This window comes from Anser brachyrhynchus (genome assembly GCF_964034855.1).
Source record: "Anser brachyrhynchus genome assembly, chromosome: 7".
Taxonomy (NCBI): Eukaryota; Metazoa; Chordata; class Aves; order Anseriformes; family Anatidae; genus Anser; species Anser brachyrhynchus.
In genome coordinates, this window is record NC_137701.1 from 23,995,937 (window position 1) to 24,013,776 (window position 17,840).

General features: G+C 36.9%; 1 protein-coding gene across 3 annotated transcripts in view; it reads left to right on the forward strand.

Moving 5' to 3' along the window:
- FAP (fibroblast activation protein alpha) overlaps positions 1 to 17,807 on the forward strand; it is a 40,097-nt gene extending 22,290 nt beyond the window's left edge. For all 3 annotated transcript variants that reach the window (XM_080601222.1, XM_080601223.1, XM_080601224.1), the window contains 10 exons: positions 218 to 265; positions 3,818 to 3,916; positions 4,665 to 4,734; positions 5,865 to 6,059; positions 8,079 to 8,133; positions 10,252 to 10,351; positions 14,332 to 14,396; positions 15,241 to 15,313; positions 15,577 to 15,650; positions 17,473 to 17,807. In XM_080601222.1, coding sequence (XP_080457348.1) covers positions 218 to 265; positions 3,818 to 3,916; positions 4,665 to 4,734; positions 5,865 to 6,059; positions 8,079 to 8,133; positions 10,252 to 10,351; positions 14,332 to 14,396; positions 15,241 to 15,313; positions 15,577 to 15,650; positions 17,473 to 17,574 — 881 coding nt within the window. In that variant the 3' untranslated portion in view covers positions 17,575 to 17,807. The remainder of the gene's footprint in view (positions 1 to 217; positions 266 to 3,817; positions 3,917 to 4,664; positions 4,735 to 5,864; positions 6,060 to 8,078; positions 8,134 to 10,251; positions 10,352 to 14,331; positions 14,397 to 15,240; positions 15,314 to 15,576; positions 15,651 to 17,472) is intronic.
- Positions 17,808 to 17,840: the final 33 nt, after the last annotated feature.

Genomic DNA, 17,840 nt, shown 5'->3' on the forward strand with positions numbered 1-17,840 from the left:
AGTTATGTAGGTATATATGCAAGTCTACATGCACACAGTACCTGATGTATTTTGTACAGCAGGGTCTAGTGGGTTTTGCAGCAGAGGAGATTCGGAATGGTAGAAGGTTATATTCAACTCTTTATTTCCTGTCAGTTCCAACAGTAATGTAATCTACACTTTACCACCAAATTCTGGCTTCAAACTGTAAACAACCTTCTTTTCATTCTTATGACAGGTCCTGGGATTCCAATTTCCACTCTTTTTGAGAACCAGGGTGACAGAGGTACTGAAAATATCCTGCCTATTTCTGGATGCTTGTTTTTCTCATTGATCTTCATTATGCAGATCTCCTAATGCAATATTCAGGATTGTGATCAAGTAGCATTGCATCTTGTTTGTGCTTCAAAAAGTGTTAGTAAAATATCTAGTGTCTTTCTAGCTTTGTTAATTAGTAAAATCCAAACGTCAATGAACACAATGATGCCTTTATTTTCATTTCTGAGTCCCACACTTTTATGGCATCCCAATGTTTTACCTGTTTACGTATTATAGATGCAATTATTATATTGGCAATTCTTTGGCTTCCAAATATTGGTTCAAAGTTTGTAGAAGACATTATTATGATTTCCAAACTATTTCTTTTCACAGCTCAAGATTTTCTGATTATATATATATATATTATTTATTTTTTCTGTGAAGTAACCCTACCCTATGCGAGAGGCTACAGTGTACTATGAAGAGTTTGCAGTCTGAGCTACTGAACTGTGCTAATTAGAATTTGGATGCTCTTCAGCCATCAGAAGAGATTTCAGGGAAGAGCAGAAGCTCTTTCAGATGAAATGAGAAAAATACCCATTCAAATAACTGTTTCAGAGAAGGTGTAATTACACAAAATAGGAACTCCAGTAAGAAACACGCAGAGTCCACCTCTCTCTCTCTCTCTCTTTCTCTCCCTTTCTCTCTCTCTCTCCACCCCCTCTCTCCCCCCCCCCCCCCCCCCCCAAGCCCACACACACACTTTTTACCTAAAAAATTCTTCTCAAACTTAAAAAGCTCTCAGTCTTGAAATGCTAATAAAAATACCATGGTCCAGTAAAAAAACTTAAGTGATTCAACTTTCCCCCACCCTTCCCCAATAATCAGGGGAAACCCACAGGTAGCTCTAATGCCAGTTTAGCCTTTATTAACATCTAACTGTTAAATGAATGGTTTTTGACCAGAAGGCACACAAAAACATGTGGAAAACAAATTCTGTAATATTGTTGAGCTAAATTAATCAGTGCTGTTTCATGTAGAAGTCAATTAATTGCAACGTAAGACTATTTTGACTCCAATAGGAGTTGGTACCTCTTAGTGTTTAATTACTCAAAAATGTTTATGGATGGAAAAGCTTGCTCAAAGTACCTATTATAATTGTGCTAGAAAAAAAAAACACTATGTTCTTTGTTATTTCTTTTGCAGAAGGTTTAAAAACAGTGTATGTTTTTTTTTATATTTAATCCACTGTCATAGCTTAGTGTTTTCCGTGATTCATTACAACCTTGTGTATCAAGGGCCCCTACCATCTATCTTCTTTATCAAAGTAAGAATTATATGAAATGCAGCAAAGTGCCCAACTATAAATATGCATTTCTTAACCTCTCTGCAGGAGAGAACAATTTTAGTCGAGGGATCTTTACCACTCTTTCATGATGCCTCACCCTGCTGTTATTCTTCAGGAATAAAAACAAATTCAGGGTCTTCTTTGACCTTTTGGATGACTTTGTGTATTAATCTTACTTAACTCCCTTGCTTTTGTAATCTCTTCTGTGATACAAAACTATTTGTTATGGACTGGACTGCAAGCTGTGAAAGAGTGGTAGCGGATCTATTTTCATTGCATTTTGGCAGCATTTTGAAAATATATCACCCATGAATTTTAGTAGAAGTCCTATAGTTAAACTGACATAGACCAGTTTGGAAGCTCCCACCAGCATGCCTACAATTCATTTGTGGTAATGCACAAGTTTCAGGAGATTTGAGGGGAAGGATGGAAAAGGGTTCAGCTGAGTTTAGGTAAGTATCCAAAGCAGGATGATCTTTCAGCTATAAAAACTTGGTTGAGCCTGCAAGAACTGTCAGAGTACTTTGAAAGAACAAATTCCAGTGTTATATTTCAGGCATTTTCAGAGCACGATCTAGTTCAAGACATGCTGAGAGAAGTAATTGTATTTTTTTTTGTCACTTCCAGAAACTGGAAGTGCCTTCCATAAAAAATAAATAAAAAAATAATAATAATAATAAATCTCCTGAAGTCTATAAAAGTTCTATTTCATTTTGAAAATGAAGCTGAAAGTACAGATTTTTTTTATGTACAATATTCTTAATCCACCAATACTCTTGGAAAAATGCATATGCAAACAATACCCAGTGAATTCATGATATATAGCTCTGTGGTCTATGCTGGAAAATAACTAAATTATAAATAGTGATTTTAAAATTATATAAAAGAATCATAGAATCATAGAATAGAATCATAGAATATCCCGAGTTGGAAGGGACCCATAAGGATCATCAAGTCCAACTCCTGGCACCGCACAGGTCTACCCAAAAGTTTAGACCATGTGACTAAGTGCACAGTCCAATTGCTTCTTAAATTCAGACAGGGTTGGTACAGTGACTGCTTCACTGGGGAGCCTGTTCCAGTGTGCGACCACCCTCTCGGTGAAGAACCTCTTCCTGATGTCCAGCCTAAACCTCCCCTGCCTCAGCTTAACACCATTCCCGCAGGTCCTGTCACTGGTGATTACAGAGAATATGTCAGTGCTTGCCTCTCCACTCCCCCTCGTGATGAAGTTGTAGACTGTGATGAGATCTCCCCTCAGCCTCCTCTTCTCCAGGCTGAACAGGCCCAGTGACCTCAGCCACTCCTCATACATCTTCCCCTCTAGGCCCTTCACCGTCTTCGTCACCCTCCTCTTTAATGTCCTTTTTGTACTGTGGTGCCCAGAACTGCACACAGTAATCGGGGTGAGGCCACACCAGCACAGAGTAGAGCGGGACAATCACTTCCCTCGACCGACTAGCAATGCTGTGCTTGATGCACCCCAGGATACGGTTGGCCCTCCTGGCTGCCAGGGCACACTATAAAAGTAAATTGGGTCCCAAGCAAGTAAAGTAAATATATATATAAATATAAAGTAAATAAATATATATATATATATATTTAAAGCTGTCTAAGTTTGCAGCAATACATTAATAAGAACAGTTACATGGTATGTCTAGTATCTTTGTGGACATACACTATACAGTAGATAAGCCAAGGGTTTGCCTCATCCCTTAAGAAATTGAGTTTTCTATGTTTGTCCAGAAACAAAGTAGTCACAAACATATATGGGCTTAACCATGCTGCCCAAGAGTCTCAGAAGTTAAACTTAAGATACTGTGGTAAGCAAGAGAGGAGATACAGAACTGTTTTTTGCATTGTGTGGTGAATTTTACATTTCCAGCTTCTGCCATATAAGAAAACTGGAGAAAGTCATTTGCAGGAGATAGGAGTTTCCTCCTAACGTCTAGAACTCTAACACTCACAGGCAGTATGTGAAATGATTAGTGTTGCAAAATGTATATCCTATAATAATCTAAGGAATATTTGTGCATCATAATACCAGTGCCTTGCTTTTATTTAGCTATATGATCAAGCCCAAATAGAACTGGCTAAGCTGATTTCATTACTCTGCTTGTAATTTTTCACAGATTTCCTTACTGTTCTAATAAGACAAAATAAAGAAATCTCAATTAATGAAGAGGCATTAACAAATGAACTACTTAATATTTGGGCATTTCTTTTCTGTAGAGCTCAGAATATTAGAAGACAACTGGGAACTGCAGTCTTCTTTGCAAAAGATCAAACTGCCAAAAGAAGAAATTAACAAACTTGAAGTGGATGGTATAAGTAAGAATTACAGTTTTTATTATACTTTCTACTCATATTTTGCCTTCATTTTGTTGTAGTAAGTATAGTCTTTCCGTAGATCAAACTTGTTAGCCTGCCAGATTAGAAATCAGAGCCCTCATTTTGCCCTGTTTGACAGTGACCAATTTATCTGTCTCAATGTATCTATCAGTAAAATAGTAGTTAAAACACACCTCTGCTTTGTGACGCAATTAAAAAAAATTTCATAATATTTGTAAAGTGTTTAAATATCACATAAAAACAGTATATGTTTTATAGTACAGTATGGTACTAATGAAATGTGAAATGCAAACCGCCGTTAATGTGTTAAACATTATAGTGACTTATATACACTGTTATTTTCCCTAGTGACTTTACAAACAATATTCCATAGTAGTGAACCAGTGTAATGTTTTCAAAACCCAGGTCTCAAAATCTTAGCAACAGTTGTATTCCTAATTGTGCTTTCCTAAACACCTAGAAAACTGCAAACCTAGTGTTGGTGAACTAATAATTGAATACATAGCTTAATTAAAAAAAAAAATGGACACCAGTTTTTCAAGTTTATTCTTAAACAGTTTAATATAAACAATTACTTCTGTGGTTCTGTGGTTCACAATTCATCACTCTGTAGTTTGTGCTGATTGTTTTTCTATTACTATTTTATTACTATTACATCAAACTATGGATTATGCTTGGAGAAATCTTTTTAACCATTAACAGTATAATTTTAATTTGTCTTTTCTAGCTTTGTGGTACAAAATGCTTCTGCCCCCACAATTTGATAGATCCAAGAAGTACCCACTGCTCATTCAGGTGTATGTAACACTTCCTTTCTTTCAATTTTGTTGTTTTGTCTGAAAGAATGTTTATTATAATTTAAGGAAACCTAGGATATTTGTAAAATTTTATCAAGCAAAAACAAAGAACATTTTGTTTTTGTGTTTGTTCATTTGATATGTTTAAATATACATATCAATATGTTTTCATATTGAGATCGAAATGTAAACATACACATTTTCAATGTGAAATTATTGATTTCAGCTTTGTTAATATGGAAACTATGAGTCTGCTCAATTTTCTTATGAAAAACAAACAAAAAAACCTAAGCCACGTGGCCTAGTTTCTTTCAAAGTTTCCTTCTAAAGAGCATATGACATGAATTGAATTTATTGCTGTCTGGAAAGGCAACAAAAAATGCATTGGTGTAAAAAAAAATGAGACGGAAAAATAATGGGTGTGATAAACATTATATTGTCTGTTATTAACTAGTGATGATCCAAAGTTCCAACAATGCTAAGTATGTTTGGCTGAAGTTTAGAGTAGAAGATGAAGTAATTCATGTCCTCGAGGTCAAATACATGATTTGTATTAGGCATGTCTCCATATTGCTCAGCTATGTGGGGTGTGTTCAGCCCACAGCTCCCACAGCATGTTATTCCCTACTGAATCAAAGATTTGGTGATGGCCAGAAAGTGTAAGGAGCTATACTTTTTTTTTCCTGTTTTCTTTGTTAATGCATAGTATGTGTGGAGATCAAATGCCAAATAAATACAAACAAACAAACAAAAAGAATTGAAAAGGGCTGTTACACCTCATTTCTGTACCCAAGGAATTTGGAGATAATTAGAAATTGAGACTTTGAGACATACCTCCTACAAGTATTCCCCTTACAATGTATATCTGACGCTGTACCCCTTAATCTGAGCTAAAGCTAATGGTTTGCGTTAGGCATAAGACATTAAGGATTTAAATGAATTTTAGATAGCAAAATCTCACAAATATATGAAAATGGTAATGGGACTGCTTCTGTCTACTGAGATTTCTAAACCACAGCCATTCAGCAAAATATTTGTAGAGAAAATGTGAGATGTACCAATATCTATAATCCAGTATCTGGTAGTCATTTATACATCTGAGTTGAAAATGTGTAAATTTCCACCTTCAGGTATGGAGGACCTTGCAGTCAGAATGTAAAGGACACATTTAGCATTAGTTGGATAACCTATCTTGCAAGCAAAGAGGGAATTATTGTTGCTCTAGTGGATGGCAGAGGGACAGCATATCGAGGTGACAAGATTTTGCATGCAGTATATCGAAGACTAGGAGTCTACGAAGTTGAGGACCAAATATCAGCAGTGAAGTAAGTAGAATATCTCCCCATAACATTTTTGTATTTACACACCTACAAAAAGTAATGTGAAAAAAATATATATTAAATGTTCTCCTGAACCTGTCTTCTGGAGAGCTGAGGGCTACAGGAAGTAAGTCTAGACTTAAGACTTGTAGAAATAAAATATTACTTGATGTCAGTGTGGTTTTATGTTTTGTACTAAATCCATTTACTACTAAGTTCACATTTGAACCTCAGCACTTCCATTTTGTAAGGGCATTATCAGAGGCCTCAGTCCTAGGCCTAAAGAAATATGTGCATCAGTGGTGAGAGGTAAGCTAATGTATTTTCCATTACTGTGAAGTTTTCCCTGAAGGGGAAACCTACCTCATAGGTAGTAACCATATTGATTAGCCAAAGATCCATATTGATGGACCACGGTGATTAGCTAAATATCAAATGTGGAGTTTGTAATAAAACTGAATCCTGACACTACCCTTTCAAGAGTGTAGTTAATCATAAACTTGTTCTCTATGCTGTCTTAAAATAGTAATAAACAGGAAGTGACTGAGGTCCTCTAGGAGATCTCCTCTCCCTCCGCAAGCTGCCCTTCTGCATCGAAACACTTAAGGTGTTCCAAGGAAAAAGAAGTCCCTAAGCGGAAGTTTTGGGAAGGGGGAGAAAGCTGAGGTTTTGTAAAGAAAGTCTGTCTGTTAAGCTTACAGATGCAGTAGCACTACTAAAGTGAGCATTTAACGAAGTGTTAGGTTGAACCCCACAGAAATGAATGCAAAGCAGGATTAAGAAATCTAGTTTAGGTTTTGATCTTGAATTGCTACTATCAGAGCATGGATAGATTTTCGAGTGCAATATCCTTTCCCTCAGTAATGGACCTGATTCTGAGAAGAAAAGCTAGAAAATGGATGTACAAGTCCAGGTTTCCACAACCTTCTCTGCTTGCTTGTGAATGGTGCCTGTATTTACAAGTGTGTGTGAGGAGGGTATCTGTTCCTTCCTGTTACTGCTTTGTGATAATTCGTTTCCACCTCAATGATATAAACACACCATTATCTTTTTCAGTGATACATGAAACAGCATATCTGTGTATCGTTCCAGGTTTTTCGATATAATCTATTATTTTCTTTCCTGAAACTCTTAGCAGCAACATGCTTTAAAATATCACAGGACAGAGAAGTGTTTTTTTATTACTCTGAATCGTCACTCAAACATAAAATGCCGGAGACAGAGGGAGTCTAAACTGATTCTGCAGTTGCAGAATTTGCTGAGACGGGCTGTGAAGAAATGACCTCAGACTTCACACTTCCCAATTTTCTGTCAGCACCTAGAATAAATTTTTATTCAGTTAAATGCATTGCATTCCATCTCACTGATCTAACACATGGTTTAAAATGAATGATTTTTAGAAACAATCATATACTCTAGTGGGAAACCTTGGAGGAGCTTTTACTGTAGGAGGAACCCCATGGATTAAGACAGTAATTTTACAAATCTGAATCATTTTTTGGCTTATCTAACTTTGTCCCACCCATATTGTATTGGACATTTTGAGTATTGTCTGTCATTTGTGGTTGCCTTAGTAAAATACTGCTAGCAGCTGCTGGTGTATTTTCTGGCATGTATCTGAAGATATTTTATCTCTTGCTCTTGAATGTTGTCTTTTGCTTATGTATGATGTTTAAGTTAAAGAGAGGCTCTGGACAGTGTATCCAGGTGAATATTAAGTATAAGAAAAAACAACTTTTTTTACATGAAACCAGTTGTTCCTCTGGAACAAAAAATACTAAGAAAGTATTCATTTCAGCAATGATTGTTCTTTAAAGAAAAAATCTTCCTTTCCTCTGAAATGTCTTTGAGTTGAATAACTGATGCTTTGTAGAAATCTGACATGCTATGCTGATTGTCAGTTTGATCAAATTGCTGTGATGTTTGGAAAAAAGTGGAAAAAAAAATTTTTTTGCTAATTGGTTAAAGTTTTATCAATCTTGGTTTGCAATAATGCATTAATTTCTGTGATTTTCTTTTCCACAGGAAATTTATAGAAATGGGTTTTATTGATGAGAAACGAATAGCAATATGGGGCTGGGTGAGTGGTTCATCTTTTTTATATCTATCTTTAAATAATCCTGTAGTATAATTTTATATAATTCTTCCTTTTTCTGTCCTAAATCTCTATAAAGAGATTGGCTGAAGACAACTTCAGGGACAGCATAAATGCCACACAACCCCTTTATAAACATTTTAAGATGTTCAAGCCATCTGGCTCAATTGTTTTTCTTCGTCATGAATGACTAGATTAAGAATGCAATATCAAGAAATAACTTTTCTTCCTTTCTCTCTTCCTTTCTTTCTTTTTCTTTCTCTCCTCCCTTCCTCCCTTCTGTCTTTCTTTTTCATTGCTGTTGTTTTTTTGTTTTCCTTGGCCCAGTTTCATTGTAAGAGGCTTGCCCAGAAACTCTGGGCAACTGTAATTGTAGGAGTTGCCTGATTTTAGAGAGCACATGAGCAGGGTTGCTAAAATCTTTCTATTAATCTAATATTTAAATTACTCTGGTCAGACAGCTATAACTAGGATAAAATGTGGTGTCATAAGGTGAAATTAAAGTGACATTAATCATGTTAAGACCACATGAAAATACAATTTTTTTAATCACATCATATTTTATTTAACTACAGTGTTTCTGGAACCAATTAGGTGATTTCAACCATCTAAAGCATTGTATTCCAGTAGCAGATATATTATTTAAATAACAGCATTATTGCCAAACCTGTCGGTATTTTTTTTTCTCTTCTTTTTTTTCCATTTATTATTACCATTTCCTGGTCCATATCCTTTGAACAGAGTTGGAAGCTGTATCCTTATTTATAGCCTTCAGTTTGACAGGTATGCATGAACTGTACCACTCATCGTACTTTCAGACTCACCAAACTCTTTTGGATGGTAAAAGTTCTTAAATGACCACTAAGGCAATTCAGGTTTTGAACTCCACCTCTCCGACTCTTACAGTACATAGATTTACCTGCCTGATCTTAATCCTTTATCTGTAGCCTTGTGGACTGCTTTTTTTGAAGATCAAATGAAGCAAGCAAATGCTCTTGAAAGGTTTTATGAGTTACCATTTCCTTAAGCATATCCATCGCTGTCGTTTCAAGCATGACTCTCAAGAGTAGAGAGGGACTAACTTACTTCTCTACAAATTAACTAAATTAATAAATAATGATCTGTGCATACTGCCCTTAATCATTCATATGCTATTGATAAGATTAATAATTTAAAAAATTCTGCATGACACACCCATCCCTCTATTCCAGAATAAACAGGAGCCCATTATTTCCCAAAGACCTTCTACAAGTATTTTCCAACCCCAGTTCCACATCCTATGTACAATCAAACGGAATGCTTTTTATTACAATATCTTCTCCTTTCTCAGCTTCTAGCCCCACATTGTTGCACATCTATTCTGATATCTAGGTTTACTTTGCCTGACTTCCATCAATGAACTTGTTCTTCCTTATTGGGTCCCAGTCTGAGGAATCGGGCCAGAATAGCAGCCAGCGGTAGAGACAAATTGCTCCAACTTCAAGTTCTCAAATATCTGAGCTTGTTAGTACTGGGGATGGAGATGGTTCAATATAGCAAACATTCAAAAAATCTAGTTAGATGGTAAGGGTGGGAAAACCTATGACTCTTCTTGGAGGGGCACACTGACAGGATGAGAGGCAATGAACACAAATTACCACAAGGAATGTTTTGATTGGGTATTAAGAAAAAAAATATATAACAACTGTTTTCAACATTGAAATATGTTAACTAGAAAGGCTGTGGAATTTGGATGTGCCTCTGATTGATCTCATTTAATTTTGAAGTTAGCCCTGTTTTGAGATAGTTTGCACTGATTAGATTACCTTGAATGACCCTGCCAACTTAAATTTTTTTATGATTCTAAATGCTAACAAGAGCAATATCCTGAGATAAGTGGTGAAGAAATAGTAAGAAAATAAGTGATTCAATAAAGCTGTCTAATCTCTGCCACAAGAAATCACATCAGATGAATTTGAAATCAAAAGGAAAAAAAAAAAAAAGCTTTGTCCTCCGTGCATTCAAAGCAAACTCTTTACTTTGGAATTAGTTTATAAGAGTTTGATTTGGAAAACAAAATGATACTTCACCAATAATTTTAAACTGTCTGTGATTTCTTCCTAGTCCTATGGTGGATACGTAACTTCTCTGGCACTTGGATCTGGCAGTGGAGTATTTAAATGTGGAATGGCTGTGGCTCCTGTTTCCAGCTGGGAATATTACGGTATGGAAAATTGTCATAAACACTGACTTGGAAAGAGAGGTAGCATTTAATGACTTTCTAAATTAAATCATTGCAAGAGAATGTTAATACAAAACTTAAAGACAGTGCAATTACCTAGACATAAAACCTTTAAGACCTTAAGTTTAATATTTTCCGTGCTGAAAATAACTGATTGCAACTGTCAGTTTGGAACGGATTTTGCCACATAGAAGTTATGCACAGACAATTCTATATGCACATCTGTAACAGTCTGTAAAGTCCTCTTGATAAACACTATATTCAGGAATGATCTCCCTGAAAAAATCTTGTTAAAACTGAATTCAGAAACAGCTGAAATGTTTTTCTGCCCATAATGTAATCACAATGCACTTCGACTTCAGTTACTGCAGATGGCCTCTGTCAGGAATCAGTATCTCTGATGACTGCAGTTATTTTCCAAAAGCAGCGGAAAATAGAGGGACTCAGTTCTGTCTGATATCTTATTTTTTATTTTTAAATATTTTCCCTTTAGATGTTTCTCAACAACACTTCCAGTGTTGTTGTGTTACAAGACATATTTTTCTTTATTGACTAAGACTCCAAACTGTTTTGAGGAAACAACTCTGAGAGTATACTCCCAGGGCCTTGCTGTGTGAATAAAGCAGGCACATACGCACTTACTTGCAGACCTGTTAAGCTTTTGGCATGGTGTAAAGTAACCTTAGTGTAAAAAAGAATCCTGCCATGCATGTTTTCAATGAGCAAAATGTAACACTTTGAACACATTTACTTAGCATATGGTCGTTGCTAAGAAGTCTTGGTTATAAGAATTTTTTTTTGGTTAAATGGGAAGGATTGCTTCCCTGACTGCTAGCACAGACATTCCTTGTATTTATGGTGTTTTGCAAACAAAGGGAAAAACATTTGTATGACACAGGAAGCATAATCTTCATGTTTTCACTGGCATGAACATTTTTGAAGACAATTTCACTCATGATCACAAAATTATTTCCAGAGTGCAGGCATAAAACACTATTTTGCAAAAGTCCTTCAATAAGGGAAGAGTTATAAACATTTGTTCGGGCATTAAAAATTGGATGAAGTTTTTTAAGTAAAAGCAGATTAGACCCACACCATTGCAATCTTTACTTCAGCTGATTTTTCAAAAGAGCATTAAAAAATCTTGCTAAAAGCACACTGTAAAATCCAGACAGGCAAATGTACCTCCCCAAAGGAAGGAAGGAAGGAAGCATAACAAAGTAATGAGTCATGAGTTCTGGCAAACAGATCAAGTTAATATTAGGGTGAACTGTGTTAGGGGCAAAACTACAGGATGCTACATATTTGAGACTCCAAGCAGGGTCAGGATGTTACAGGATGTACTGGCCCCTAGAGCTTCTAAGTTTTGTCCTGCCCTCTTTTATACGGACAGATCAGAGTTTGCAGCATAATCTTTTCTCTGAAATCCTCCCACTCACCTCCATTTTCTGTCAGAGTTAATATAGCAGCTGAACAGTTATAAGGGAAGTTGCATTCAGGGACAACATATAGTTAAAAGCATTAAATATGTGACTGTTTTATTAAAATTCTCAATCTCCTTTTTCTTCCTCAGTAATTGACAAGCTGAATCTTCCACTTAGTCATTATAATGCAATTCTTGCTGACCTCAGTGGACTTGTTGTAGCTATACTGGTAGAAGAGAGTGGAGAATTTGGCTCAAAATACTGTAGAAATGCCAGCCATTCAAAAAGAGTTTATTTTATTGAAAACTCAAGCCCAATATGGTTGTTTGACACTGTGTTGACAACAGATATTGCACATTTTCTGTTTTCATTGAACGATAAAGAATTTTGATAAAAGATAGGCTACTTAAATTTTTCCGTATTTAGTTTATTACGAATTATCTTCAGGAACCTTACTTGGCTGATCTGGGAGACACAGTACACATCTTTAGCACTTGGTGGTAACATATATAAAGGATATATAATAAACCATGGGAACATGGCTATACTGAGTCATTTTCCATCCCTGGGGGAACTCTCACTTCTAGTTTTTCTCAAAATTATTCTAATGCAGTGTATGAAACTGGACAACAAGGTACAGGCCTGGCAGATGAGGGGAAAGCAGTGGATATTGTCTATATGGACTTCAGTAAGACTTTTGACACTGACTCCCACAAATCCTCAAATACAAACTGTTAATGTATGGGCTGACTGAGCAGACAGTGAGGTGGATTGAAAACAGGTTGAACAACTGAGCTCAGAGTGGGGTGGTCAGTGGCACAAAATCTAGTTGGAGGCCAGTAACTAGTGGCTTGGGAGGAGTGGATGATAAACCATAGTGTGATGCTGCAAGCCAGAGGGACCTCAACAGGTTACAAAATGGGCTGACAGGAACCTCATGACATTCAACAAGCAGAAATGCAAAGTCCTGCTCCTGGGGAGGAACAACCCCAGGTACCAACATTTGCTACCACCCAGCTGGAAAGCAGTTTTGCAGAAAACAACCTGGAGGCCCTGGTGGGCACCAAGTTGAACATGAGTCAGCAATGTGTCATTGATGCAAAGAAGGCTAATAGTATCCTGGGCTTCATTAGGCAAAGTATTGCCAACAGGTCGAGGGAGGTGATCCTTCCCCTCTATTCAGCACTGGTGAGGCCACACCTGGACTGCTGTGTCAAGTTCTGAGCTCTTCAGTACAAGACAGACATGGAGATGCTGGAAATTGTCCAACAAAGCACCATGAAGATGATTAAGGGACTGGATCATCTCCCCTGTGAAAAAAGGCTGAGACGTGGGACTGTTTAACCTCAAAAAGAGGTGCCTCGGGGGGATGTTATCAATGCCTATAAATACATCGAGGAAATGGGCACAAACTCACTTAGAGGATGTCCTGTCAACATCAGAAAACACTTTACTGCATGGGGAAAGCACTGGCACAGGTTGACACAAAGAGGTTGTGAAGTCTCCCACCTTGGAGGTATTCAAAAGCTGTCTGGACATGGTCGACATGGTCCTAGGCAGTCAGTTCTAGAGGATCCTGCATTGGTCCTGGTTGGACCAGATGACCTCCAGATTTCCCTTCCAACATCAACTAGTCTGTGATTCTGTAGACAATCTCAATTCCTTACTGACTACGATGGCCATCACCTCTAAATATGGGAGGGAAAGATGCCAGCTTTTCTTCATCAGAAAGCCCTGACTCCATTAAATAAATAAAATTCCTGTAATACCGCAGCTTGACCGCTCAATATGTGCTGGTTACTCTTTCAAGGAAAAGTCATAAAGAAAGTAATGCTCTTGTAGTGACAGCTGCTGCATCAATTTTCCACGGATTTTCATAACTACTATTAGTTAAATTACAAACATGCAGGCAGTTTAAAGACAGCTGAAACCTAATGGTTTCTTGGTGTTAGATATCGTTCAGTTATTCAAGCTTGTGTTTTTTTCAAATCCGTTAATAGTCTTCGTTATCGTTAGGCAAAGGAACTGGGCAGACACCTGAAAATTAATTGCAAGTTTTTAAGTGCAAGCCTATATCATTTCCTGTTTCCCCATAATCGTTGCTTATATTCATTCAATGGGATAAGGGCAATGTTTTTTCCATATTAACTATATATACTCATACACATCCCAGGCTGGAATTCTGCTCTGCTTCTCTTTTTAAGATGTCAACAGTAGTGTGTGTTGTCTTTCTACCACACACATTTATTGGCTCATTGAACTTACTTCTGGAATTCAAACCAGTAGCATAAAGCAGTATCAATTAATTACCTTTATCCACAAAATGTTAACTCCACAGATGAGTATTGAATCACTATTTCTACAAGGACTGTTTGGAGGACATGTATTAATTAACTTTCATATTTTTTAGTATGTTTAGATTTGGTGTATTATGAGGAAACCAAGCAGAACAGATATAGTTAAAATAAACAGTCAATTTTCTATGTGTCACTGGAGGCACAAAAATATCTTTAGCTTTTTTCTTCTTTAATATCACAGCATCTATCTACACAGAACGATTTATGGGTCTTCCTGTAGAGTCCGATAATCTTGAGCACTACAAGGTGAGAATTCTCTTTCTGTGTTCATTTGCCTTAAACCTGAGTCACACTTCCATGGAAAACCATAATAATAAAGAAATAAAATGACCTGCCAGCTCTCATAGTGGCAGCCCTGTAACAGCTAAAGCTGCTGCTGTGAAATTCTTATCTCTGTAGTTCCTCCTGGTTTTGTATTTATCAATTGTAAATATGATAAATTGTAGGATCCTTATTTTCTCATTGATTTGACAGTGCAAATCATTAATTTAGGAAAGAACTTATGTGAGAGAGGTTAAGATGTCGATGTTTTGGTTTGTACCCTTAACTATGGTATGCAAGCTGCTTCATGCAAATTTAGCTGTCTGATAATATCTACATAGTGAACAGTCAGAACCTCCGCTACCTGGAACAGATTGCATTTCTGCTTTTCTTCACATTGATAGGAAATCTGTAACTTCATCTAGCAGTGCACATACCAGCTCTGAATACAGACAGGCCTGAATTAAACCCAAAGAATTTAACTCAAAGCCTCCTATAAAGGTTTTTGTATCGTGTTCTCAGTACGTATTCTCCATCCTAACCCCAACAGCAGAAATGCTCAATACCAAACAGCCCTGGTAGAGCTGTCTAGGTAGCCAGGAACTGCAGAGTTCAGAGAATGCCACATGGTAGGTACTATGCTTTTTGTGAAGTTGTCATAAATGCATATAGTTTTTATTAATCTCAGATTGAGATGAAGTCACTGCTGTTGTTATTATGCCAGTCCAACTGTTTGATTGTGATTACACCGGTTAATGGAAGCCTTTTGACTCTGTGATTGAGTGGTTGAAATTGAAGCTGCTGAACTGTTCACTTTTCCTCTCAACAGAATTCAACTGTGATGGCAAGAGCAAAGAATTTCCAAAACGTGGAGTATCTCCTCATCCATGGAACAGCAGATGGTGAGGTTTGCAAATGGTAGTACAAATACAGAGCCAGAATCACTTTGTTTGAAAAACATTAAGCATCTTTCTGTGCCTTTGATTAGGATGACTACCTAGATCTTTGTTAGATTTCCATATGAAATATTATAAGGTGCTTAGTCTCTCTTAGTCATGTCAACTGTATCACTCGATAATTAGTGGACACAACTTAATGCACTAGAATTTTATGCTTTGTGGTATTTACACGTTTCAACAGCCAATCACTTTTTTTCCTTTTTCAGATAATGTACATTTCCAAAACTCAGCACAAATTGCAAAAGCTCTGGTTAACGCACAAGTGGATTTCCAGGCAATGGTAAATAGCAGACTATTTTTCATTTTGAACAGCGTTTTATAGCTTTATCAATAAGCTTATCTTATATTTGGTGACATTTTTAAGAACCCAGTTCAACAGAACATTCTTCAAAATCTGGCATTAAATCTAGTTAGTGCATTTGTTACTCTTTATAAGTAATTTCTTCTTCAGAGGATTTGCCTGCTCTTTTTTATTTGTTTTTGTTTCTCTCTTCGCCTTTGGATGTTAATGAAATTTCTCTCATAAAGAATAACTTAGAGGCTTTTAAAATGAGCCAGGGAGAAGAATGAGAATCCAGCCTTCTTATAAAAGTTGCTGATAGCTAGTAAAAGAGAGGAAGATGAAAAAGCTGGCTTTTGGGATCAAATCCATCAGTGCTTCTGATGGATTCTCTTTACCTGGACATGCCTGCCACAGGCAGGAGGTGAAACACAGGGGAAAAAAGGGGAATGAAGTATCCAAATACTGTATCCAGGATGAGGGGGGGGGGAAAAAAAAATCGTCTGCAAAATTTGCTTGGAGTAGTTGGAGTACCAGGTGCAGGCAAACAGAGAAACACATAGGCAAGGGGTTAGAAGATAAAAATGAGGAATGAACAGGGAAAAAGTAGTACTGAATTATATGTTAAGCAATGCTTCTGCACCTTCTTTCTCCAGACTAATGGCAAAAGGATCTGCCTGCTATCAAACATACTGGCCTTCTGCCTCAGACCACTTTCCCAGGTCCATGAACTTACCAAACAAGAATCAGACAGGGGTCTCCCTGTACTTGAGATTTGTAGGCCCTTTTGTGAATTCCCCATCTTCTAACTTCACTGATATTTTGCAAACCTGGTTTATTTCTCAAGTATCTGGGATTCTGTATGCAGTTGTAGTCATTCTTGTTCAGCTACAGTAAAGTCTCAGTAGAGTTAGAAGGAAAATCGAGGGAACATCCTTGATTTACTTTATGAAAGCAGGACATTTTTAGTCTAGTGAAATAAAATCTGAAAATTCTGTGATTGCTGTGGAGGATAACTACAGAGGGAAAAAAAAAAAGCTATTGAAGCTAAAAAATTGTTTTAGCAGAAGAATAAATGTATATATAGTACTGACAAATGCATTGAGGTCGAAAGAGGAATTTTCTGTTAAAACAGCTAGGCTTTGGAACGAGCAGAATAAGGGGGAGCATGGCGAAAACCAACCTGCTTTTAAGCTTCAGGTTAATACATTCACTACAAAGGGATCAGACTTTGCAACCCAAAGGTGTCTCTTACTCCTTAAATGAGAAGACTGAATGATTTTTGCTCTTCCCGTTTCTAATGTCATGGAAAAGTCTCTAATAGCAAACTGTCCTGTTGTAGTTAGGTGTTCACCATTATTTCTTAAGAAGTTAGCATAATTCATATCTTATTTGCTGTAATCATTCATAATGCTTGGGGTCCTGCTGTAATGCAGGATGTGTTGAACAGAAATGCACAACATTTAGGTGAAAGCTTATTGCTGAGAGCCCAGTATTCCTGTATTGCCAAGGCCATGCAGCACGTCAGGGGCATTTCATCCCTAAGGGCATCTCAAAGCTCTTCTGCCCAACTTGATACAACAGACTTGTCAGTATTGAGGCAGCAATGCTTACTCCTAGATTACAGAAAGTATAGAAACTTTGTTCTATATAGTAGAATCTACTGAAAAGGAAAAAAAAATTAGCAGGTCCCTCTGTTTGTTTACTTGAGGCATGTACTTTTTTCTATATGGTAATGAAATGGTGGAAATGCTTAACTATTACAGAATTGAAGAGATAACGTAGGGGCTTTATGGCTTTTTTTTCTTTCTTTCTTTTTCAGTGGTATACTGATGAGAACCATGGAATTCCAGGCCTTTCCAGCAAACATCTCTACACACATATGACCCATTTCCTCAAACAATGTTTTTCTTTGTCAGAATAGATGGGCCATTCAGAGCATGCTAAGGCATCTGATACATCTCTGGGAGAATGCAATGATAACAGTGCCCGGGTTATGTAGTTTTCAGGTGGATTGATAGCAGGAACTCTGAACTTAAAAACTTGATGTTTACATCCATTTTTTATATTGTATATTAGCAGATGTTGTGCTAATACATGTTTTGGCACATTTAACACCTGTTGGATAGAAAAAAATAAAATCAGAATGTAACACGGCATGTGCATTTATTGCCATCTTGCTTAAACTAC